Raw genomic sequence first — 25,556 nt, forward strand, 5'->3', positions numbered from 1 at the left:
TGGACAGTAGTACACTTTTGCCAAGTTTTAATTCCTGGATTTCACAGTCAAGAAGGCTGGTCTTTCCTCCAAACACTTCTTCTGTATGTTCTAGGTTTCTCACAATCTATCACCCACCTTCGCCGAATTATTCCTGCTTTGGTAATTTTGGGGAAAATATGGAAGAAGGGTATATAGGACAAACTTATTTACTTCAACAATGTTCTTTCTGGTGGCCACAGTATTGCTCATTGACCCTTCTTCCACAGTCCTTTAACAATGTTATTGCTCGTAACATTTGTGATGAATCCTGCGGAGTCCTCACAAAAACCCTACCTAAAGTCGCCTCCCTTGTAGCCAGGGTAAGGTAGACACTTCCTGACCCTGGGGGCGGTATTAGCCAGGAGGAGAAGAACCCCAGAGGAACAGGAGGACTTTGTGGGTTGAGACGTGATATTTGCCTTCCTCAAGGAAGAGAATATTGATACCGGAATAAGTAATGGCTTGTCAAAAAGAGCTTTTATTCCCTCAAACTAACTAGGAATGTGGGTTAAGACAGTTCTTACCAATCATGTATTTGAAGTAAGAAAGGCATTTTAAAAGGCACTTACAGCCATAAAAATGAAAGCCCATTTGAGTCCCAGGGACATAAGGAAAAGGAAAACCCCATTTGTCTGTAAAGCCAAATAGTTCATGGAATCCGTATGGTACTCCTTTGGGGAAATATGTATAAGGAGAGAAAGGAACTTGGTGATAATTTCATTGAAAAGGATGAGTTTTATGTTGTGGACTTAAAGTCCCGCAATTCCCAAGGTAAAGCGTCGAAGAAGAGGACTGCAGGGGCGCAGGACTGCAGGTTGTAGCCCATTAAGAACAATGGCCTACCTGAATAAGACTGGGAGGCATAATGGGCCCCCTCAGGTGTAGGCCATAAGGAAGAAAAGGATGAGGAGGAGAAGGAGGAGTAGCAGGAGTAGCAGAAGGTGGAGTCGTTTCGTAACCTCCACACATCAGCAGAAGCAGACGTTAATAAAGAGCTGAGATGCCGGGACCATTGGGGTGTGTGAAACTAATGCCTGTCCTGAGAGGGTCTCTTATACTCGAGTTTGCTGTTACACAGGTCGCGCAACAGAAAGCGCGCTATTTTTCCGTTTTCTCGACTGTCAGTTGAGCGCCGGTGGCAGGCGAGCACCGGATAGCTGTTGGAGCCAGAAGGGCTCTGAAATCGACAGGGGCCGCAGAAAGCAGCGAAGAAGAGGTTGCCGAGCTGCGCAGGGAAACTGAGCAGAAGTCCTGGAGGCATCAAGGCAAACGGACGTGCACGCCAGACCCGGTGAGTTCACTGTTACATTGTGAACTTGGAAGGCTCCGTAAATGCCCGCTGGCTAAGTCCAGTGATTTGAATCCCAGAAATGCGATAAACAAAGTGTAGAGGAGGAGTCAAGTACCCCCACCGAAAGCTCCGCCCCCATGCTGCCTATATGTTGGGAACCAGAAATTGCAACACTTGAAGTACCAGTGAGGATGCCTGTACCGCAGAGATTCCTAGCGACAAGGTATCCATTGAGAAAACCATATATGCATTCACAGAGAAATAATGGCCTTCTGCATAAAGTCCCGGGAGAAGTGTGAAAATTAATGAAAGAGAAGACTGGTGATGTCATGCAGAGCACAGCCGACGCACCCAGAAAAGATGCACGAGGTAAAAGAGCAATATACTTTCTATTATATCTAAAGAGGAGGTGGTAAAGATGAGCAACATTTCGGGCTCATGCTACAGAAATGCTGAAGAAAATGCAAATCAGTTTACACTTGCACAGACGCAGTAACGCAAGTAGACAAAGTGATCTTAAGGCTGACTATGATGCGCCAATGTATATACATAGGAATGTGTAGAACCTGGATATTGCACTGTGCACTTTAGCAAGGCGTAAAACTCTGTGATTGGAAAGACTTTTCAGTGTGGCGCAGTTGGAAAATTACTGATGGTGAAGGAGAATTCAAGAAAGGCTTGGCTGGCCCAGCACCAAGAGGTCGAGGCCACCATGAGCCTGGTTGTCCATCCAGTAGTTAACATGAACGTAAGAAAGAAACAAACTTCTGTTTGAGGTGGAATGGAAAAACACTGAAGGCGTCAAGAGTTCATTATTTAATAGAATTAAATGCTGCAAAGAGCTTGAAAATGCGGTCTCCCAGTCACATGGTCCGATCAAAATAGACATTGGGTCGAGCTACACCGAAACCAAGAAGATACTCCCTTTATTTCTCAGGCACAGAGAGCTTCTGCAAGGCCAAGTTCAAAGCCTTAATTGACTGGCATGCTACAAGAGTGATGATAGATGTTGGACTAATTCGGAGGGAAGGCATGATCACGCCGACCTTCCCGGCACCTGGTATGGTAGCCTGCATGCTACTAGTGTGTGGAATATTCCAGAAGGGTACAAAGGTGCCAAACCAATGGTAGGTGGCCACATAACAAAGTGCCCTATAGTTTGTATAACCAATAAGGTGTCAAGTATTAGTATGACATGGAAGATGACTTGCACTTGGGATGGGCTTAGTTGCCCACCTGACAGACACCCAATCACTTCCCCAGTCTGTGTGGAACGTATACTTGGATGTTCCTTGTTATCCTATCACATCCCCAAGTAGGTTTTTGTAGTTTGCCACGTAGTGTGACATCACTTATGATGAGGTGTGACTATAAAAGTTATGGTTTTTTATAATTTATGCTGAGAGAAATCGAGCGAACGTCCATTGAGGTCCGTTGCAACTCCCTGTTTTAGACCATTGTAAATAAAACAGACCACGTTTTGCCAACTTCCTGAGTCGGTTTTATTATTGATGTTTGAGTAAATTCTGGATCCCCATCTAACACTTAAGTATTGCTACCTCGTCTTAAAGGGCACTAGGTATATGGGTTCACAAGTAACTCGAAAGAAAAGGCTTTTTGAATACCAAAGGAATGTAAAGCAGATTAATTGCTCTGTTGAAGACCAAACTGATTTAAAGGGAGCAGAGCAAGAACTTAATAATCAATCCATAGGATGTGATTATAACATAGGTTATATTAAAAGCTGGCAATAAACCAAGAAGAAAATAAAAAACTACAATTGCCAAAGTCAAAAGATAATAACATCAAGGCAATTTGTGAACAACCAGTATTGCCCAAGCCAAAAGAAGGCAATGGAGAATGTCATTGTTTGAAAAGACTGTTGCCCATATGTAAAGGAAGTCATAAGAGGAGATGTCTTCAACCTACTTGCCAAAGAAGTGTGAAAATGAAACAGAATCATCAGCATTTGGTTAGTGCAGAAGGGGAGAAACAACAAGAGTGGCAGGAAGGCTGCCCTTCTGATAGAAGATATTCAGCTGTAGTGGAGCATACCCTGTATTGCATGGGGCAAGCACAACAGTGTACCAAACAGCACCATTGTGTTTCTTGTTCTCCCAGAAATAATAATTGAATTTGAAGTTGTAAAGCAGAAGAGGAAACAAGAGTGGCAAGAGAGCTGCCCTTCTGATGGATATTCAGGAGGAGTGAAGCATAAATCTGTATTGCGTGTGGCAATCACTTATGTGTAATAAACAGCACCAGTGTGGTTCTTGTTTACCTTGAATAAATTCATATACTTGATGTTGTGAAGCAAGAGACATTGCTAAATTATTGGAAGTGTACTTGACCGTTACTACAGAAGTACTTGTAGTTGGTTGGTTGTTCTGGCCTGGCAAGAGAGTACACCAGGTCAGAAGACTTTGTAACAATGTGTTCTGTTCTGGCAGGAGAGTACACCAGAACAGAGAACTTTTTAGTAGTAGGCCTGGCATGCCAGTAGACCAGGTGGAAGTCAATTGAAGTACTGTGATGTGGTTAAAATTCTTGAAGAAGCAGTTAAAGAACCACTAAAGTGTTTTGTGGAATAATACACAAGCAGCCTGACATGAATATCACTGAAGCCAGTGTTGTATGGACTGCTGAAAATTTTTTGCTGATAGTCAATCAAGTGGCTTTTATAAATGTGTGCAGCAATATGATGACAAAAATGTTTGTTTAAATGAATGAAGTACAAAACTATGCTTTGCTGATGAAAGGAAGTGTTTCAAGATCTTGGGTATCAGTGAAAAGAGGAACACTTTGTTGAACATTTGTGAACTTTGTATTATCACTGTGGAACCTTTTGTTGCGAGCCAGGATTTCGTTTTGCTTTTGGAACTGCTAGACAAAATCCTGTTTAAATATGGGGAAGGGGAATTCACCCAGATTTTAAGGAGAAGCTATTATCATGATGCGAATGTAGCTGTCATATTTGTTGCTTATGAACTGCCATATATTCCCTTATTGAGTTGGTGTATGTACAAGTGTGAGGGAATGAAACCTTTTGTCAGTGTTTCCTTTAGTTTATTTTAGGCAGGGAAATCCTCGTCAGAGTAGGGATAGTGAGCCATGTGTCCAACCTTTTCAGTAAATAAAATGTCATCTTTTGAAGAACTTTCACAAAGTTGTCCGCCTCATATTTCTGACCCCTCACACATTGTAGCAGTTCTGTTATTCTTTAGCCTCTGTTGGCAGAGACAATTCTGAGGAACTGAAGTGTCTAAACTCATGCAGTGCTCCTTCTCCACATATGCCAATTGTGGCGACAAATACACTGTGATGGAGTTGTTTCTGAGCTAGCCTGTCGCTATAAGGCTGTAAAATGTTTGTCTGTCTGCATGTGGAGCTCTTTTGGAATTTGAGAAATCTGTGAGGACCTCATTGTATCCATCAGAAATAAGATTTAAAGTATGTAACTTTTTCTTTGTAGCCTTTTTATAAATTTGTTTTTGCTTTCTTTATTTCAGGCAAGAAGAGGCACAATGAAATGGATAGGAAGGGTGCCAAACGACAGAGATCTGAAGCCCGGTTAGAGCAACCCTGCTTTTACTATAGCATCCACAGGCACAGCATCAGAGGAATGAACACACCAAAGTAAGAGCCTTGCCCCCCTATGCATGACGACTTAGACATCCTTACGCTTTAAGCAGTGGATGTCTACAAAAGATGAAGTAAACATTTTTTCAATTGCTGTCTTGTTACAGGCTAAACAAGTTTATGGACTACCTGACACAAGCTGGATATCTAGTGAGCCGCACCCATTTTGATCCATTGGGAGTTCGCACAAATGCAACCCTTGCAAAGTTCAAATCCATCTTAGAAAAGCACAGCTCTACTACACATACGGATACTGGGGGAGCGACTTCCATGTGTGATCTACTGCCTGCAGAAGAAGTCCCATTGGTGGTGCACAATGATTTATCAGACTCTACAGATTTCACAGAAATTCCATTGTCACATGTTCAGACCTTTTGAGGCACCTCTGTTCATCCCAATTTCGCTTACTTTGCTTCCAAATATTTATAGGTGAAACAAAGTTCTGTCAATTTCAAGCCTAGCACGTGATATGCTTGCCTTTAAAAATGCTGGAGAAGTTTGCTACATGCCCTTTTGATTTTAGCTGGTGATTGGTGCCTTTCTTATTTCTTTTAAACAGGTCATTGATGTATTATAGATCAGAGTAAATACGATTTCTATTTCTCATTAAACATATTTTTAAAACTTCATACATGTGTAAACCACAGTGCAATACATCCAAAGTGTACTCCAACCTTCCCAATCCAGTTGAATATTCTCTAGAACATAAACTCAATGATGAGGTCAGCACTTGATGCCTTACTTGCATTGTCAAAGTTCAGGACACAGAGCTTAATCATCTGCGCCTATTTTTGTCATTCAACATAACATTTAAATAAGAACCCCACATCATTGAAAAGCTTTATTTGTTAGTATAGAGGCACATATCTCCATACTCTGAATCTTACCCTATATGTGTGGGAATTAAGTTTTAATCCCACAAGGAGGGAACTATAGGCTGGCTGCAAGACTTGCCGGCAATTACAATCTTTAATGGCATTTAAAACATAGATTTAGGTGTATGGTATTCACAATGTAGTATTCTGAAATGTGTGACAGTGTAGCTTACTGGTGGTCTATTGCACTTCCTGCCAGAATGCCCCGATTTACAGACACCGATATCTATGTTGCAAATCTCCCTTTCATGAAGAATTCCTCAAATATGAGCACAATCTGTTTGTGTATTATCAAAGATAAGCCATTGCATATTACCATATTTATAGTAGATTGTAATTGACTTCAGTAGCCCATATCCTCTTATTTGGTAATGTACAAACCCTGCTCTGATGTTTCGGATCCACCAGCTGTTTCTGTGCTGATCAGACTGGGTATCTTGTTGTCTTTAAAGTATTTGCTTTAATTCAGTGAGCTTTTTTAACGCTCTGCGTCTCACTTGAACTATCTTTTACTTTGCCACTCTCGAGCTCTAAATTCTGCCATATAGTTTTTTAGAGGCTTTTCATTGCTTGTTTTTCAAAAATCTCCTTACTTCCCACACTGCCACTTTTTCCGATTTCCTGCGTACTTCCCAATGCTGATGTCAGAGCTAGATTTCAGTTAACTTGTGTTACTGGTATGTTCTATCTCCCTTTGTACATCCTCCTGCGGTATCCATAATCTTGGTACAGGGATCAGAGCATTTCTTTAAAACCATTGCAAAAGCAATGGAAACCACCTCAGCAAAGCCTACCCTACACGTGCACTGGCTTCCACACCCCAGTCGTTTCTCATCTCAAGGCCAGATCAGAAGCTTCTTGCTGGGCTGCGTTTCTTCAATAAACGATACACACAAGTACTTCTTGGGTTGTTATTGGTGGTGGAGGGGCAGAGCAGTTCTCTGCCCTCTGTGACTCTATCCAAGGATAGTCTGGTACTGGACCATCTCTCACAACATATCACTTGTTACCACTCACCACTTGAAGGTGGGCAATTGCAGTGCAAACTCCCTCAGTCGATTGGCACATGCCCCATAAAACAGGAGCGGAACGCTGTTGAGTGGCAGAGAGATGAACAATATATCCTCTCAGTCCATCTATAGAGAGCAGCTTCTCCCTCCTGATACCTTTTTTAGCGGGACATCATCCATCACTCCTCTTCTGATAATCTAAAGCATAACTGGGTGCTTTTCCAAAGTGAATCTATCAGGGGTAGGCTTTGCAGCGACAGAGCCCTAACCGAGGAGCCCTGCACACTGAACCATCACACACTGACATTGGCTGGCCACAAAATGACTGGAGACCACAGTCGAGGCTTGACTCTGGAACACAGAGGGAGGAAGGGATCCCCTACTTTGACCCTCCTTATATCTGTGTCCTGCTGGACCCAACGTGGGGGCTATCTAGCTCTAGTAGCTGGGCACGTTTGAGTGGATTTGGCATTTCCTTCTGGCTCCAGCACTTTAAATTAGGCTTTATCAGTGTCTAGCATTTCTAGTTGTGATTTGGGACTGGCCAGACACTGCTTGAAATGGTGCTGCATCAGCCCCCTCGAAGTGCCTGGGATATGGTAATATCAGAGGAGCCTTCCCTCTGTGTGACAGGGGAAAGCCACTGCCAACGACTGGTTGCTTGCTACATTCTGCCACACTGGTTTATATTAAGAGATCTTAACAGAACCATCAGCCTGCCAGGTCCAAGAATTCACATAGGAGGAAAACTGAGGGGTCAAGGTTTCTTCGGTCCTGCTGGAAATAAAAATAGGGTCAGTATCCTTGTTAGTGGAAGTCTCCTCTTCCAGGTGGATGGTTTGCTACAGGACCATGGGTGTTAATCCTGTGTCAACTGGCTGGGTGAGAGTATTTATTAATGTCTATTGCCCTACTGCAAATGAACCTTCCTTTTTATCAACTTGCACAAAGCCAACTTCAACCCTACTTTGGGTACCAGAATGTGGTGAGGGGAGGAATGGAATGAGTCTTTGGAAACCACATTGGACAGGTCAGTAAGTCCCAGGTGTCTCACCTCCCAGTCGATCAGGGCATTTCAGAGACTGATAACCAACACTTCCATGTTGGGTGCTTGGAGAGTCCTACATGCTTCTGTCCAAGACTGTACCTGTCAGTCTCCTCGCCACCTCACATTTTTCAGGATTGACGTAATCTTTATTTCTGGTGAACAGTCACATGATCATGTGGATGCTCAAATTCTGGCCAGGGTGCTCTCTGATCACTACCCTGTCACAGTCAGACATGCGCATGCTGACGTCACTACCCTGCCTTTTGCCTGAAAATGTAATTCTAGCCTCTGTTACTTGGACACTGCAACTAATACTCTAAAGCCTGCCTTTGAGGATTTAATGACGCTGAACTACGTGATGATTGCCACTCAGTGATTGATCCCACTGGGATATGTGAGGCGTTTAGGTCCTTCTTTTGTCGCTTTGCTTCTCTGAACAAGCTGTAAATGATATTGCCTATGATGACTTATTCTGAGGTCTCCAGTTGCTAGACTAAAGTGGCTGTAGAATGCCTGATCCGACCGATCTTTGAAATTGCAAATGTCCCTGGCATTGATGCCTTCTCAGACTTTTTCAAATGTATCCTAGAAACATTCCCTCCATACCTAACTATTGAAGTAAAAAAATGTTGGGCACAGCACACTGTGAACAGATGGCCTCAATAGCACCCTCCCCCTTCCCAAAGACATTTCATGGGTTTTTATTATGTTTTTTGAAACTGGCACCAAGGGCCATCCCTGTCTTACTCAACTACAGAAAGCAAGACCCTGCCTAACTCGGGTGACTCTACTCCCCAGGTTAATATATACTGATTGGTTACCTCCTAGTGGCCGGTTTCTGCTTCGCTGGTTGCCGGGGCCTAAAGGAAACCACATTATTTATATAACCTCCCTCCGTGACTTCCTGGGTGTGACCTACTCTGCTTAAAGGCTTAGTTCTCAACGGTTATGGGGTTGTGCCTTCCAGACACTCAAGTCCCACTCTTTCTTCTTTTTATGCCCTGATACTCCCTCCCTGTATTTTTCTACCACTCTTACTCTCTCCAGCTCCTCTCCACTCTCCAACTCCACCACCTTCTCTCCTTCCCTCTATCCCTGCCTCTCCATTCCCTCTGATGTCTCTCACTCTACAACATAACTCCACCCTCCGATGTTACTCTTTCCTACTCTCTCTCCTGCTTCCCACTCCACCTCTCATCTCCCCACTACTACTCTCCCCGACCTTCTACTCAGTCACTCTCCTTTAACTTTGTCACCCTCTGCACATGCTCTACTCTTCCGCGAACATTCACACTCACCCACCTTACATTGACAAGCGCAGCACAGGGCCAATTTCTATCACCATCCAATACCTCACCTTTTTCAAATTCGCCTCCACACTCCTGGCCACCTTCTTTACTGCTTCTAGTCTCTTGGTCTTCCACCTTTTCCTCCCATGACCTGTCCCAAACAACCCACACCTTCCTGCGGCCTATCCCCAGCTTTATCATCCCCTCCTTCTCCAATTGGTCCTCTCCAACTGGTTCCCCGGGCCACTCTCGCCCTGTCTTCCCCACCCGAGAGTTGTTTCAAATATCAGAATACAGAAAAAAAGGTGCTGGGCCCTTCATTTTTTCCTTGCAGGTCTGCCACACCGGGTCAATGGCAGCCCATAATCTGTACTTCCCATGCACTTGCGCGATCTGAATGACACCTGGCCTAGTAGGATTGTTGTCTGTCTTCCCTCTTCTCCCCTCCCTTGCCTCGTCGCGCCTTGAAACACTTGTGTATAGGCGCGTTATAAATGCCATATTATATCATATATCATACTTGCACCAATGTTTTCCTAATGGAATGTTGGATTCCTTTATTTCCCGTCTTCAAAATATATCCTTCCCAAGAATGATTTCTGAAGTTATTTTCAGCTTCAGCAGTGATGGCAACCTCCATTGAAACAGGAGCTGGAGGGTTGTCCGAACACCTCACCATATGATGCTTATTTGACAAAGTTTGCTGGAGATAAAAGGGCTTGTTACATACTTGATGGTGCAAGAAAACACAAACCTTGTCAGTCCAGGGACCTAGAAAAGGGATCTGGGTGTGGATGTTTCTGTTGAGTCATGGTTAGATGTGATGGGGTTGGCTGGGGTTCATTGATGGGCAAATGTTTGCATCTCTGGTCCTAATTTCATATGAGGTCATGCATAGGGGAAACTGGTATCCTATTTGTTTACAGGAAGCAAACAGGACTTTACCTGATTCATGCTGTCGAGACTGCCCTTAGAAGGGCACAATTGTGCACCTCTTATAAGACTGTCCTGTGGTTGACTAGTTCTGGAAAAAGGTCCAGAGGTGATACTTCTGGTCTAGTCTCTTCCTGGTCTAGTCTCTTCCTCTGGGTGGCTCTAAGGGGCTGCCACTCTTGGGGCTGACCAGTCATCAGCAGAATCTTTCGAACAGGTGTAGTGGAGGCAACTGGTGCTGGCGACTGCCAGGAGAGTACTTGTGAGACACTAGAAAGATGTGAAGCGTGGCCTTTTTTCAGAGTGGAACGATCTTATGGTGCATATGGCAGCCTTTGATTGTACGCTATTGAAAGGGGTGGATGCAAAAGCCATGCCACGCTGAGGAAAATGTCTTGCAATTGGTTCAATATTGTGGTTATAGAGTCAAAACTACGATTGTCATTGCATTTTTTCTTTTTATAAATGGCAACACTATTCTGTTTGCTTCAATTCTTATTTGTTACTCTTTTCTTACATCACACAGGAATGTTTGTAAAATAATGTTTGTTTGGTGAAAAGTCTTATATTCTCAGAAAAGAGCTCCAAGAGCTGTTGGCAAATGGGCATATTTTTGAGTTGGGGTTGTTCTCAAATGGACCTCTTTGCAACTCGCTAAAACTACAGTTGATATGTCACTTGGAGAGCAGATGATCTTATTCACAGTGAGATGCCCTTCTGTTGGGTTGGTCAGGATTTTCATGTACGCATTTACTTCCCTACCCCCTGCCCCCATATGCAAGATTTATGCGCGTTCAAAGTGAGCACAGGATGTAAGCTGCTTCTAAGCCCAGCGGCTCCAACCAGACCTGCTATTTTGTATGGCGGTTTGCTTGACAGGCGTGACTGCCTAGAATTATACGTTCATTGGGGGAATTGTATTTGCTTTTTTCTGAAAATTTGACAAAGTTGAAAAACTGTTTTAACATCTTGGGAATTGTTTGATTAATTTGCTGTGTGCATCGGATAATGGCAGCATTTAGCTCGCTTCATTCTGCCCATTAGCTGAGCGTGAAGCTTTCTCTGTAATTCTAGCGAACTACATTTCCAGGCGCCTGTGCCTTTCTTAAACATGTCGCGCCACCGCGTTTGAAGAGGCCGGTTATCACCGGTTTGCGCCCGGTTCGCAGAAGGGAATCCATAGTAGCCCACACGCTTAAGGTACCCCCATTTGTTTGTATTTTCTAATCTTGTCACCCTATTCCCAGGTAGTAATATGTCTGATTGTGCGGCAGCGAGCCTATAGGGCTCTGAGAAAGGGTCTGACATCTTGCAGAAGTATTTGAGCATGGCTCTTCAGCCTTGTGCTGCCTCCAGCGGTGAGCCTAGCATTCGGCATCAGCCCATATCTGAGCATGCAATGACAACTAAGGAAGTACAATGAGAGTATTCCCTCAAACGTTTGGGATGACATAACTAACTTCCCCAATATCATCCCCAGCACTAGTGTTACCATGATCGCTGACTTTGCAAGGAAGTATGGATTGGGGGTTAATGCCCAATCCTCAGGTCTCTCCATTTTACAGAATGTCAGATAATGCTGCTGCTACGATCAGTCCTGTGCCCTCCCCATCAGACACAGCCCCCGATGCTGGCCCTGCCAAAAATGAATCCCTCTCGGATCAGCTTCTTTCTGTCCAAAGACTTCATACCTTGAAATGCATGATGTTGAATACTTTCTCTCTTGTCAAACATGCTACAGAGGTGGCAGACTATATTAGGAACTATAGAATTGACATCTCTGACTTCACAAGACCTGCCTTTATGCAGCGGCAGGACCCTCACTCTCTTTGGCCGTTACTATAGGATATACGATCCTACATACTGATTGTATATCGAGTCAGGAGGGTGGGGTCGCCCTGATTCATGAGGCCTCGCTTCAAATCCACCAAATTGTGGCCATCACGTGGTGAATTGTGGAACCCTACTAGCAAAACTGTCCATTAACCCAAATATTACTATTAACCTCACCTTGGTTTATCGTCCTCCGTATAAAATTCCGGATTTTCTCCCCCTTCTCAAACCCTCTTCGAAATTTATCATTTTGGGTGATCTGAATCTAGGGCTGACTGACAGCATGGCCAACCTTGTTAATTCCACGTTTATCGAACTGGACCTTTTCCAGCATGTTAAAACAGCTACCCATAACAAGGGAAGAACACTGGATTGGGTTGCCACGCATAATGTTGAGCTAAATAACATTAAGTTCTCCCCCTGGCCATGGTCGGACCGCTTTTTTGTTTGGCAAGGGACGTACCTTCTAAAGTATGGTACTCAGCTGAGATCCAAAAACTAAAGATGTTCAAAAAGAGGGCCTTGCAGTTATGGGGTGAAAAAACAATCATCTGACAACAAAAACAAATATACCATTGCTGCCAAATCTCACAAAACTGCCATTTGCAAGGCAGAAAAACTCTTATGACAATAGAAATGATTGTGTCTTCCAACACCACAGAGCTCCTCAAAATGTTATAAGAACTGGAAAACCCCTGTCCCATTTCGAATGATATCATCAAAGACACTAAATGGTGTGTCTCCATACACAAAGCTATGATGAAAAAGGTTGAGACTATCAGAGAAAATGTGATCGCAAAACGTACCACCATGGGCACTTCTAGGGTTGCTAATGAAAACACATCATAACCATCTACGGCTCCCTTATTTACTTTTAGGGCAGTTACAAAATTGTAGATCTCAAACCCACCGTCTGTAAGGGAGATATCTGCCCAGCATCCATTGTCAAAGCCTGTGCGCCGCAGTTGATACCACCAATCACAAAATTTGTGAACTGCTTGTTCCTGGAAAATATTGTCTCGTCCTCTATTCAGCAAGCATGGATCTCTCCATTGCTGTAGAAACCATCAGTGAATTCTGCTCAACCAGAAAATGATCGCTCCATATCCAATATACCTTTTTTGTTAAAAATTCTAGACCAGTTTGCATACACTCGGATCCAAGAATTCTTGGAAACATATAACATACTAGACCACAAGCAATCTGGTTTCAGGAGTACCCACAGCACTGAATCCACCCTGTTAGATCTTAAGGCAAGTATTATGGACTGGTTTGAAAAAGGACGCCCTGTGCTTATGATGCTACTTGACTTATCCTCTGCCTTCGACCTGGTGAACCATTCAATACTCGTCCTAAGATTAGAGTTCAACCCACTTTTCCTCTGAGGCAGCAGAGTGGATTATTTTGGATTATTTTCTCTCCAGGCAGAAAGCCAAAGTATTCTGCATCGATTCTGTGTCCGATGACTGCCTGGTCTTGTGAGGATTACCTCAGGGGGCGTGTGTGACACCCAAACTTTGTAACATCTACACAATCCCCCTCTTTGAGATGCTAGAGGCCAAAGGGGTAGTGTATGCAAACTATGCCTATGGCACGCAGCGTCTTATCCCGTTCTCGGAGGATCATGTAAAAGATACCATCACTGTTAGCATTTGTAATCTGACTGAGTCATGGATGGTGGACAACAGTTTTGCACTTAACAACAGAAAGACTGAGATTTTGATTATGGGCACGGCACTCCAGCTTCGGAAGCTCGGTGATGAATACCAGTCGTTTGCGATCGCAGGATGTACCATTGCTATGATACCCCAAGTAAAACTCTGGGTGTTGTCCTGGATCAGGAACTGACTCTGAAGTCGCATATTAACAGCCGTGTTTCTAGCTCTGCATATTACCTGAAGCTTCTTGCGCAACTTAGAGCCTTTCTTAACCCCTCTAACTGTGCCACTATAGGCAGGGTGATAATAGGGGCGCACCTGGAAAGTCTCCTGCAAAGCATTGGCAAAGCCGAATGATTTGCTTGCAGGTGATCCAGAATAAAATGCAGTACGTGTTGTTGAAGGCCTGAAGAGAACAGATCACGTCTCAACTGCAAGGAGGGCTCTGCACTGGTTACGAGTGTAGAGTAGAGTCACCTACTGAACACTGTACATCACTCAGAAGTGCCTCTATGGCAAGAGTCCCAGCAACTTGGCCTGTAGACTTTCCTGGCTGCTGGATCAGAGAGTTCTCCATTCAAACAGCTCTCATCTTCTGCAAACTCCTAAATCGAAACTTTTCACAGTTACACAAGGGTGCTTTCTGCACTCTTCTCCCAGGTGCTGGAACGCCCTGCCCCCAGATTTAAGAGCTTGCTTCAATTTATTGGGATCTTAAAACTGCACTCTTCTACTGATCTAATACATTCAGCCCAGCCTCCCTGCACTTAGCCCACTCTTCCGGGCGTATTTGTAATTATTTTTTATGTTTGTGTGTCATGTACAGTGCTATCATGCCTACGGGCACGGTCTATGCGCTTTACAAAAAAAAAATACATTTGCATATCCTTCACCTGTGTTTCCCAGGCTTTTCTGCTCCCTTAGAGACCAGACGTGCTGTCTCAAATCCAATGAAAGGTTCTGCATCCCCTGTCATCAGTTAATATACATGGCAGCCTGTTGCCTGAAGAACTAGTGTTTGTTCATCTGGGCTTGTTGAAAAGGTTTCAGCATCCTGCAAGCGCTTGGGAGATAGTCTACTAAAATACTAAGCAAAGGCTTGAGTCTCTTTTGGATCACCTATTTTTTGGTTGAGTCTCTTGATGAACCCACCAAAGTCCTTGTTGCCCCTCGCACAGTTGGCATAGCGCTGTGCATGTTGATGGACAGAGTCTTTCTCCCTCCATTTGCATGCTTCAAGGGCTAAAACAGCTTTGGTGGCAAACCAATGACTTTTAACTCTAAATATAATCTGTCAAGCATTGCTCCTTGGATACTTGTTCCAGATGATCCAAGTGTTGGTCAATAACTTTTTTTAGCTGAATAGTGAAATGTTGGCAGTTATAGCATCCAGAATTCATTTCAGTTATTGCAGCAGTCCGGATAAAGCAGGACAAGGACATACCCATAAGTACAAGTTACCAACGGTTTTGACTCTTGAATTGAAAGTACATGTTTCACTTCTTACAAACGCCATACCCACTACACCCCATCCTTCTGTTGTAGCATTTGCGGGGAGAGTGAATTTGGTGTACTGAAGCTGGTGTGTGCTTATGGATGTTGGGGGCCTGCAATCGGGTTGAGCGGCACCTGGGCATAGACTTCAGTTGCTTTTCTGATGCTTTGCTCAAAATGCCATACAAACCCAATTCCAAGCATACGAACATCAAAGGAGTCTGTTGAAGGGTGTACATGGTCTACCACTTAGTCACTAAGGTGATAAACTGTGCTAAATCACAAAGGAAAGGATATGTTGGTATCCAGTCATTTTATCGAAAATAAAAAAGAGTGGTAAGTTTCGCCGAAAGCCAAAATACCAAAAATTGTAATTAAATATATATGTGGTAGTGGGATAAGGGGTTAAAATGGGTGGGGATGGGTTTGAGGTGGTGTTAAAAGGGTAGAAATACAGGGGCTTGGGCTTGGTATCAGTATTTTCTTGGCATTTTGGCCACTCTGAAATTTACCACTCAGATTTTTCCTTTGGTAAAATCACATGTAACCGGATAGGTTATTGTAATTTATATCGCATATCTGTGCCATTTTCATGGTCTCCAGGCGCTCTGGCTGATTTCAGGAGGGTTAGTGTGGGATCAGGGGGTCGGGGGAGTGTGAAGAGACCTCTGATGTGCTGTTGGTAGCTTCACTTAGAAATAAACAGCCACTGTCTGCTGGGTTTGGTTTTGGGTAGGTAATGGTTTGGCGATATATTGTGTATGAGTTGGTTTGCGTGTTTGTGGTTTGGTTTTCTTTAGTGCGTTTAGTGAAGAGTGGGAGTGCAGATTGTGTGGCAGCTTCAGGTTTCTGCTCCTGTAGAGGTATGTGTGTTTTATGTTTTGGTTTTTTCGGCTCAGTATTTAGGATATTGGAAAGTTATTTGTAGGGTTAGTGATGAGGGTAGTCTGTCCCCTTCTCTTCGAGGGCTGTGTTGGTTTGGCAGTGCTCAAAATCGTCTGTGTTGCTATGCGTTAACATACTTTATTTCCTTGTGTATACAGGTTTTGGTTCAAAATGTTTAGGTTGTTTTTGGGTGTTTATCTTGTGTTGTGATGCTTGTTTTTCTCTCAGTGTCTTTGTTGAGCTGTATGAGTTAAAGAGACATGTAGTCGTTTTTTGAATGGTAGGTGTTCTTCTGTTAAAATTTCTTTTGGGGAGTGAGTTCCAGAGTTCTGCCAAGATGCAGGAGAATGCAGATCCGCCAAATGTATACTTTGGATAGTGTTTTGGTTCTATGCAAATTTCATTGCTGGATCAAATGGAGATTTCTTCCTCTATGAATTCTGCTCCTTGGCCATGGATTGCTCTGTGCGCTGTGTGATGTGTTCTCTCCTGGTGAGTCTGAGCAGTAGTCTTGCTGCTGCGTTCTGGATTTGATGCCCTTTTTGATGGGGTTGTCTGCATTCCGAGATGGATGCTGTTTCCATAGTCTAGTCTTAACTGCAAGTCTTCTGTGCTGGAATGCAGGGAAGGATAATATCCGTTTGATTGGTTTAGCTGGAAGAAAAACTTATTTACTGCTGCGTTGACTTCTGGTTCTAGTGTTAAGTTGTGCATTAATATCTTCAGGTTTTTATCCACGTTGGAGGATTCTGGTCGATTTCCGTAGGGCATGGAATGTGGAGGTAGTGTGAATGGTTGTTTGGGGTGATCATTATTTCTGTTTTGCCCGGGTTAAGTTGAAGACTGTTTGTGCTCATTCATTTGTTTATTTCTGTGAGGCAGTTTGCAAGGGTTGGATCTGGTTCTTCACTCGTGCTGATTTTGTAGATGATTTGTGTGTTGACTGCGTAGTTGTAGCACATCAGTCCATGTCTTTTGATAAGTTTGGTAAGGGGGGCCAAATGGGAAAAGCAAGAATTTGGTTGATTGTGACTGAAATGTGTTTTCTTCTGGCATACAACTTGTAGGCGGTGAGTGCTACCTAGTTAAATAGACACACGGTCCGTTGAATACGATTTCTGCGGCAGCAGAGAGTCTTTCAATGCCTGAGATGAGAGGTTTTCACTTCCCTCAATGATGGGAAGAAGACGTCCTGTCCGATCCTTCAGTCAGGTCTGGACACAACCAGCTCTGTGGCTAAAACCATGTTTTTGGGATCTGTCATCCTTGGACAGTCATGGATGTGGACATCTGAGTTTCCCTCTGATGTCCAGACAAAACTGCTAGATGGGTCCTTTGGCAGTGACACCCTCCTCAGACAGATGCTTAAGGCCTCCAAAACCAGCACAAAATCCATAGGGTTGGCCGTTCAACATTTGCCCTCCTCCACTTCTCCTAGGGATTGTTCCTTTCCAGAGTTTTCCTCCTTCACCCACCTTTGCAGGAGTCTGGCGCCGTCCAGCAATAAGGGCCAGCAAGGAAGAGGACAAAGTTGTGATATTGCATTGACCTTTGTCCCCTTTGAGACCCTTCGTCCAGACCAATCTGAATAGGACTTCACCATCCCTCTCACACAGGGAGGAGGTTGTCCTTGCATGTCAGAGAGTGGCAGATTACCACTTCAGACACCTGGGCCTTACAGTTCATCTCTCAGGGACATTGCCTTCTATTCATTCAACAGCCTCTGGACTGTCCTAACTTTACCCTTTCCCTAGATGCCCTCCTGCTGAAGAAGCGTTGGCAACTTCTTGCACCGGAGGCAGGGGGAACCACCGGAGACAACAGGGACCAGATGGAGCTTCAATTAGCCTCTCCCCAAACACCCCTGGGAGCCGCTCTCCAGACACAGTGACCCCGGGCGCCCAGCGCTCCACCTGGGCGAACTGACGGCCTCTACTGGAGGGCACTACACACCCTCAGGCCCAGAAGGGGGACACAACATCCCCTTCCCCCGAACACAAGTGCTGGGGCCAATAACCCAAAATAGTGGAAACCTACCGGACTGCATACCTTTGAGTTCAGCAACCCACATGGCAATGGGGAAAGACATTCCCCAGAAAGGGACCGCACAGAACAAGACGGATCGCTACACAAGAAGTGTCCCGGCTACGACTTCTTCGACGCGGGATAAGATGGCGGTGGAGAGGGATGAGGCAGGAACAGGTCAAGCATTATAATTTACAGACATGATGACGGCCATCAGCGACTCAAGTTCGTCAGTTGAAACCAAAATCGACCGCTTAGCATCTGAAGTCTCCTTCCTGAGGCAAGACTGACCTTGCGGGTGGGAGAGACAGAACAGCGTATTTCGGACAGCGAAGACATGTTGCGCAAGATGGAGGAACGGCTAGAGATGATCTCCCAGAAACCATGGAAAATTTTGCAAAAGACAGCAAAGGTAGATCCCGCCGTAACAATCTCTGCATACTCGGACTTCTGGAGAAAGAAGAAGGGCACTCTATGGAGCTATATTTGGAGCGCTGGCTAATAGACCTCATGGCACCTAAAAGACTCTCAAACTTCTTTTCAATCGAACGGGCACAGAGAGTCCCGACGGGCCGGCCTGTACAGGCGCCCCTCCGAGCACAGTTATAGTGCGTCTTCTGAACTACCGAGACACGTTCCTACACATGGCAAGGGCAACAGACCTGATCACCTACCACGGCAACAAATTGGCCTCTTTCTGGACTACACAAGAGAAGTACAAAGATCACAGCGGTCCTATGATTCGGTGATTCGGTTAAGAAGAAGCTAATGTCCCTCAACATTAAATATGCACTGTTCTTTCCGGCCACACTCAAACTCTATCATAACACTACAGTACACGTGTTCCACAGCCCCAAGGAAGTCTGGGACTGGCTGGAGACGCACGTTCTCTCTGGCCCACGACCAGGAACACAGAGGGATCGACAATGCGGAAACATCCCGAGTCCAATATGACGCGCAGAAACCACACACCGAGGAGGAAGACAGCAGCTCTCCGGGGAGTGGAAAAGCTGGCTGACTAGGCAAAGGGTAACACAATCGCCCTGGCATGAATTTGGGAATGCACCCAGATAGGCCTTCTGGGACCCAAGACTGCCGCACTCGCTGAATCCTAAATCCACTGGCCCCTGGCAAGGGACACAGAGCAGCTGAGATGGCCCTCACAGGTAATCCCAAACATGTTTGTAAATGGTTTAGTTTGTTCAAGTTCGGGCGAAAGGTACTTCTAGTTGGGGGGGGGGGTGGGAGTGCAGGTGGGGGGAGATTCAAGTTTGATGTTGGGTAAAGTTTGGGGAGGGGAAACAATGGGCTGTACCAAAGTGCCCCGATTGGGGCTTAAGATTCGACCTACAAGCATTCTTGGTTGGGTTGGAGAAACAGAGTCAGGGTGTTTTTTTCGTAGTTCTGTTTGGCTGGTCGCACAGCGTACAGGGGAGGCGGGATGAGGGGTATGGGCTAGCACTGCGCCAGCTGGTAGTGGACAGGTGGGAAGGCCTGAAGACTCATGGATCTCGGAGACGGACACTGATCCACAGGACACATGATGCACCCCAAGGGCGGGAAAGACGAGGAACAATGAGCCAGTCCTGAACCTCTGAGACACTCCAAGATTCCAATGCCGCATGACAGGGAAGTATCTCTGCTGACATGGAATGTCAATGGACTGGGCTCTAGTATTAAACGGAGACTGGTACTCCAGTTTCTCATAAAACACTCACCGGACATTGCCTTCCTGACTGAGACACACCTTGTCGGCACGGAATGCAGGTTCTTTAGGAGATCCAACTATGCACTGGCTTATCACACAGGTTTCTCGAGAGGGGCAAGGGGGACGTTGATTCTCATACATAAGAGGGTACCATTCCAACTAAGAGGAATAGGGGCAGACCCGAGAGGACAACTTGTAGTGGTAACTGGGGAAATGTGGGGGAACACCTGGGGCATTGTGGCAGTATACCCACCACCACCGCTCAAGCTCAAGCTCCTGAACGACCACCAGCCAATAATACTCACGCAACAGGCGGATTTGTGGGTACTCAGAGGGGACTTTAACAAGGTCATGGAGGTGGGTAGGGACAGATCACACAGGTGTAACACGAACCTCCAGGGGATGGAGAGGCCAGAGATGTCCTTGATATATTTGATTACCTCTCTCCAATACAGTTCAGCCTTCGGGCACGTCCATACCATGTCGAATAGTGAGCCTGGTGTCCCGCAACCGCGCCAGCATGTTCCGGGGATGTTCGGGTTGGCTTTGTTGATTTGTGCGGGGGTTATATAATATGTTAGGCAGACACCTGTGCAGTTCCCTTTGGGAACACTGCAAAAGATTTAGGACTACAGGTGTTAGCAGTAAACCCACTTGGTAGCAGTCTGTACCACCCAGATTTACCTGGTAGCTGTGGCTGAGCAGTCAGACTTCCCTCAAGAAGAGTTAGGCAGTATGCAAAGTATACACCATAGGCACTCAGACACAGTAGCACAAGCAAACACTGACCAGAGCTTTGGTATCAAAGTATATAATTATTTATTTAAAAACACACTGAAACACTCCAGCACTCTTATTGTAAAACACTTTAAACACAGTCACTATTATAATATATACAACCCTTATTCCTTATCGGACAAGTCTTAGTTAACACCACTTATCTCCAGACAGAGGTGAGCGCTTAACTATAGATGGCACTCCAATAAGTTCATGAAGAAGGAAGGGAAAAAGACAGAATATGTGAAGATACACCACTCTAAGATTTAGGAACACTTTTAGCAAGGCAGAAGAGCAAAGTTCACTTGTGAGCCAAAGTCCATAGGCTGGGCCCACTCTTAGAGAGAGCAGAGCACCAATGCACCCAAGATCACACAGTTACACTAGGCTTTGAAAGTCTTGCAGAGAGCTCCAAAAGAGTTTAGAAAGGCTCAGAAAAGTTTAGCCAGGGTGTCCCAGGCTAACCCAGGTTCGAAAGCCGGGGACTAAATCTACCCCGTACAGTCGGTGGCAAGGGAAGCCAGGCGGAACACGGTACCTTAAGTGGGAAGGATCCTCCAGCGGTGGCAGTTGTTCCTGGCAGCGGGTGCAAGTCTCGGCATCGTCCAGGGGAAGAGAAGATCTCGACTTGGAGGAAAGATGAAGGTCGTTGCACTGCCAGGGAAGAAACCAGCCGCGGAGCTTTCCGGTTAAAGGTATTACCCTTTATTTCGCGGTTGTGGGAAAACGTGGTATTCCGGTTGCCGGGGTGCTTGGCACAGGCAAGGAGGCCACGAGATGCGTCGGGAAGACGAAAAGACGGTGAAACTGGTTATCCCCACCAGTCAAAAGAAGAAGACTCTCCGGCGGGAGATCTCCTCTGTCGTTGGGAAAAGTGGTGAGACGGTCCAGCAGGGCTCCACCGGTGGCGTCGTCGTGGTAGGTCGGCTCAGCTTCTCCCTCGTCAGATTCTTAGGTCCTGTGGCGATTTCTGAAGTTCCAGTCCCCAAAGCCCTGCTTTTATGCAGAAAACCCCCATTCACTCAGCCTAGCTGTCACTCAAACATGCTAAGTGGTGAGCCGGCCGGCTCCCCACTTGGGCCAATCAGGACGTAGTGCGACTTGAGTTGCCTAGGCAACTCTGTCCAGGGTGCCTAAATCCCCTCCACCCCTCCTAAGTACCCCAGACAGAGTGGCACCACTTTGGAGGGATTCTGTGGAGAAGCCCGCCAAAAAGTGGAACAAAGGGCTCGACTTGGGTTGGAGTCACAGACGAGAACACAAACGCCATTTTAGAACCGAGTTTTGGCAAAAAATACCTACCGGAGAATTAATAATAATTAAATAAACTGGCGGTATGTTCAAGGCTATTGTAATTAAATAAATAAAGATAGTAGCCTCGAACAATGGGAAAATCCCATAGAGAAATATTCGCGGTTGAATATAAAAAGTAGTATCCACTGCCACCAGCCAAAACTCGATCAGGGGGGACGGAGACGTGCCCCCTCGACTAACAGACCCCGGGGCAATCGAATTGCCCCGGCCAGTATGTCCACAATATGATGGTTTGTACTGGTTCTGTTCAAAATTCAAGACTAGTAAAGTCAATGGTGACTTTACATGCCCTGGGAGACAGTAGTCAGTCCCATGGTATGGAGTCTATACTGGGGGGTCACTATGACACCCCTGTGTTACTGCACTGAGGGTGCTGTGTAACACACATCACAAAAACACATGAAGCCCTATGGAGTAAAAGACCCCATAGCCCATTAAACACATCTAGAGTCAAAGGAATACACTCAATCATGTCCAAGAGTGAGGATAAAAGAGTCTCACTCTTGGCAAGAGAAAAAAATAAACTCCAAAAATCCAGCAAAGCCACTGGGGGTCTCACTAGGTTAGGAAATTCAGCCTAAACAGAGAATTCTCCATAACATAATACCTGTAGCAGAGTTTGTAGCCCCCTTCCCTATTCGTGATACATTGCGAACGTTTATGCAGCCTAGTCCAGATTTTCCCCCAGTTTTGAATATCGATTTCTTTGCCCAGGTCCTTCTCCCAATCAAGCATGTATCTTTCTTTTATAGCTGGGTCTGCCCTATCTAGGAGTCGGTAGAGGGTCGAGGTAGAGGGTCGAGGTTCTGCCTTTGCTAGTAGGGGTCGTGAGAGATAGTTCCAATGCAGTTAGTTCTCTGGAGCATTTCTCTCTGGTCGCTCTGTGGGATAGCCAGTGTCGGATTTGGGCATACCGGAATCTTTCCCGTTCATTCACACCGAATTTTGCTTTTCACCTTTCAAAGGAAATGGGTTTACCTGCCTCTAGGAAGTCCCTGGTTATTTGCAATCCTCCCTCCCTCCATGGTTGGAAGTTCTGTGGGGACATGCTTGGGGAGAATTCTGGGTTGTTCCATATGGGGGTTAGGGGGACTAGAGAGCCACCAACGCCCCATGTTCGGGCTGCAGCCTTCCAGCAGAGAGGTGTAGTTCTAGTTGTTAGTAGGGGGCCAGTGGTAGCTTGGGGTTGAATGTTGGGTAGGTGAGGTAGTGCGGAGGGTGGGACCGGACACCAAGCTTCTTCGAGATGCGTCCCTTTCGGTGGGTCTGATTCTTGGACCCATGAGAATGCGTGGGATAGTTGCGCCGCTATGGTATATCTGGCCAGGTCTGGGACTCCAAATCAGCCCTGTGCTATCCCCCTCAACATTATTTGTTTGCCGGTGCGGGGTTTCTTCTCCCCCCCCCCCCTTTCGAATTCTTGGATTTTCTTTTGTAGGACTATTAGGGCTGGACCGGGGATCTGAATTGATAGTGCTGTGCAGTGGTATAGCCATCTAGGGAGTAGATTCATTTTAATGCCAGTAATTCGCCCAAACCAGGACATTTCCTGGGGTTTCCATCGTTTGAGAACCTTTTGGAGCTCTTTAATCAGTTGCGGGAAGTTGCTGGAGTACAGGCGTAGTGGGTCATTGGGGATCTGTACCCCGAGGTACGCGATTGGGCCTGTTGACCATGGGATCGGCATGAGGGGACTGAGGGAGGCTTTTTCTTGTTTAGATAGGTTGACTGCGAGTGCAGCGGATTTCTTGAGGTTCACCTTGAACCCTGAAGTGTCCCGAAATCTATAATCTCCTCCCACAGGGCGCCTAAGGACTCTGCTAGATTTGATGCAGTTATTAAAACATCATCTGCATATAGCACTATTTTGTATTCTCGATTACCCACAAGTATCCCCTTGATGCTAGGGTTTTGTCTGATTTTTGCTGCGAAGGGCTCCATGGAGAGAGCGAAGATTAGTGGTGATAGTGGACAACCCTGTCTGGTGCTCTTGGACATTTTAATTTTCTCTGACCTGGTGCCATTGACACACAGCTGCGTGGTGGGAGACTGGTAGTTAGCCATTACCCATGTGATAAAGTTTGGGCTGAAGTGCTCGAGAACTGCCCGGATGTACCCCCAGTCGACCAGATCGAAGGCTTTGTGAGCGTCTAGGGAAATGACCGCCATTCCCACCTTTAGTCTATGGGCGCTTTCGATGATATTTATCGTTCTCCAAATATTATCATGGGTCGCTCTCCCTGGTATGAAGCCCGTTTGGTCTTGGTCAATCAGGGATGGCAGGATCGGGCCTAGCCTACTAGCCAGCACTTTGGCGAAGATTTTGCCATCGTTGTTGAGGAGCGAGATTGTGCGGTAAGAGGCGGCCAGTTCGGGGTCTTTCCCAGGTTTGTGCAGCAAGACTGTGAGCGACTCTGCCATTGAGCCGGTGACTGACTTCGAGGATAGAAAGGAGTTGAATAGGGCTGCCAATTGGGGTGTGAAGATTCTGGCAAATATTTTATAGAAGTTTGCAGACAGGCCGTCAGGGCCCGGGGTGGCGGTTTTGAGAGTTTTTATGGCTTCCATAATTTCTTCACTGGTGATGTGGGATTCTAAAGCTTCCAGCTGGGATGTGTCATTAGAAGGCGTTGCACGCAGGTAATCCGGCAGGTTGGCTAGTGTGGTGGAATTACCTTGCATAATAGCTTTGTGGTGATTGAGTAGTTCTTCGATTTTCTCTGCCTCGGTATAATGCAATTTTCCGTCTTCCCCTTTTAGTTTCAGGATGTTCCGGGTGCGGATCTTTTTCAGTTTTTGCGCTAGTACTTTGTTCGCCTTATTACATTTACTGTAATAAAATTGCCTTGTAAACGCTAAGGATTTGGCTGTGCGGTCGGCGCAATGCATTTCAAGCGCAGTTTTTGCTTTTCTCAGGGCTCCTTCTGTTTTTCTGGAGCTGTGTAATTTCAGTTCATTCCCTAGTTGTTTTACTTTTTCCTCCAGCCTGGTCGACATGATATTTGAGATTCTTCTCTGTTCTGCACCGGCATTGATCAACGTGCCTCTGACAACTGCTTTCATGGCATCACAGATAATGTTGATCGGGGATGCCTCTGTTGTGTTTTCCTTGAAGTAGTTGGAAATAGTTTCTTCGGTTTCTGCTCTGATACAATTATCTAATAACAGTGAGTCATTGATCTTCAAGTGTCTTTGAGGGGGGTGCTTTTGGCCTGAGATAGCTAGATTAGCTGAGACTGGGGCATGATCCAATATCATACCTGTGTGGATTTCTGCGTTGTTAAGACAGGGGAATATGACTCCAGAGATTAGTATGAGGTCTATTCTTGAGAATCCTTTGTGGACAGTTGAGTAGTGGGTGTAGCCTCTCGCAGTGTCATTGAATAATCTCCAGGCGTCAACAGTTTCGGTTTCTCTGAGCAGCTTGGCAATGGATAGAGCATGGGTAAAGTCTGCATTTGTAGGGGGTAGAGTATTGTCCATTTGTGGGTTTGGCATGCAGTTGAAGTCCCCGCCCATGATGAGGTGGCCTTCGCGGAATGCTGTGATGGTAGATGTTACGTTTGCTATGAAATTAGCTTGAGATGTATTGGGGCCGTAGATCAAGACAATGGTGATTGGGAGTTCTTCGAAGAGGCCCCTTAGGTGGAGGAAGCGCCCATCTGGGTCTTTTTGACAATGGGATTTTGTCGCTTAGAATTGCTACTCCTCTTTTCTTTTGTCCCGAGGAGGCGAAGTATCTTCTTTTATACCTGC

General features: G+C 45.6%; 1 protein-coding gene across 4 annotated transcripts in view; it reads left to right on the top strand.

Moving 5' to 3' along the window:
* The window catches only part of TRMT1L (tRNA methyltransferase 1 like), a 1,318,548-nt gene extending 1,312,968 nt beyond the window's left edge, over positions 1 to 5,580 (top strand). For all 4 annotated transcript variants that reach the window (XM_069641040.1, XM_069641039.1, XM_069641041.1 and 1 more), the window contains 2 exons: positions 4,822 to 4,948; positions 5,059 to 5,580. In XM_069641040.1, the coding sequence (XP_069497141.1) occupies positions 4,822 to 4,948; positions 5,059 to 5,329 (398 nt within the window). In that variant the 3' untranslated portion in view covers positions 5,330 to 5,580. The remainder of the gene's footprint in view (positions 1 to 4,821; positions 4,949 to 5,058) is intronic.
* The last annotated feature ends 19,976 nt before the right edge of the window (positions 5,581 to 25,556 follow it).

Source organism: Ambystoma mexicanum, chromosome 1q (genome assembly GCF_040938575.1).
Source record: "Ambystoma mexicanum isolate Mex_15411 chromosome 1q, UKY_AmexF1_1, whole genome shotgun sequence".
NCBI lineage: Eukaryota > Metazoa > Chordata > Amphibia > Caudata > Ambystomatidae > Ambystoma > Ambystoma mexicanum.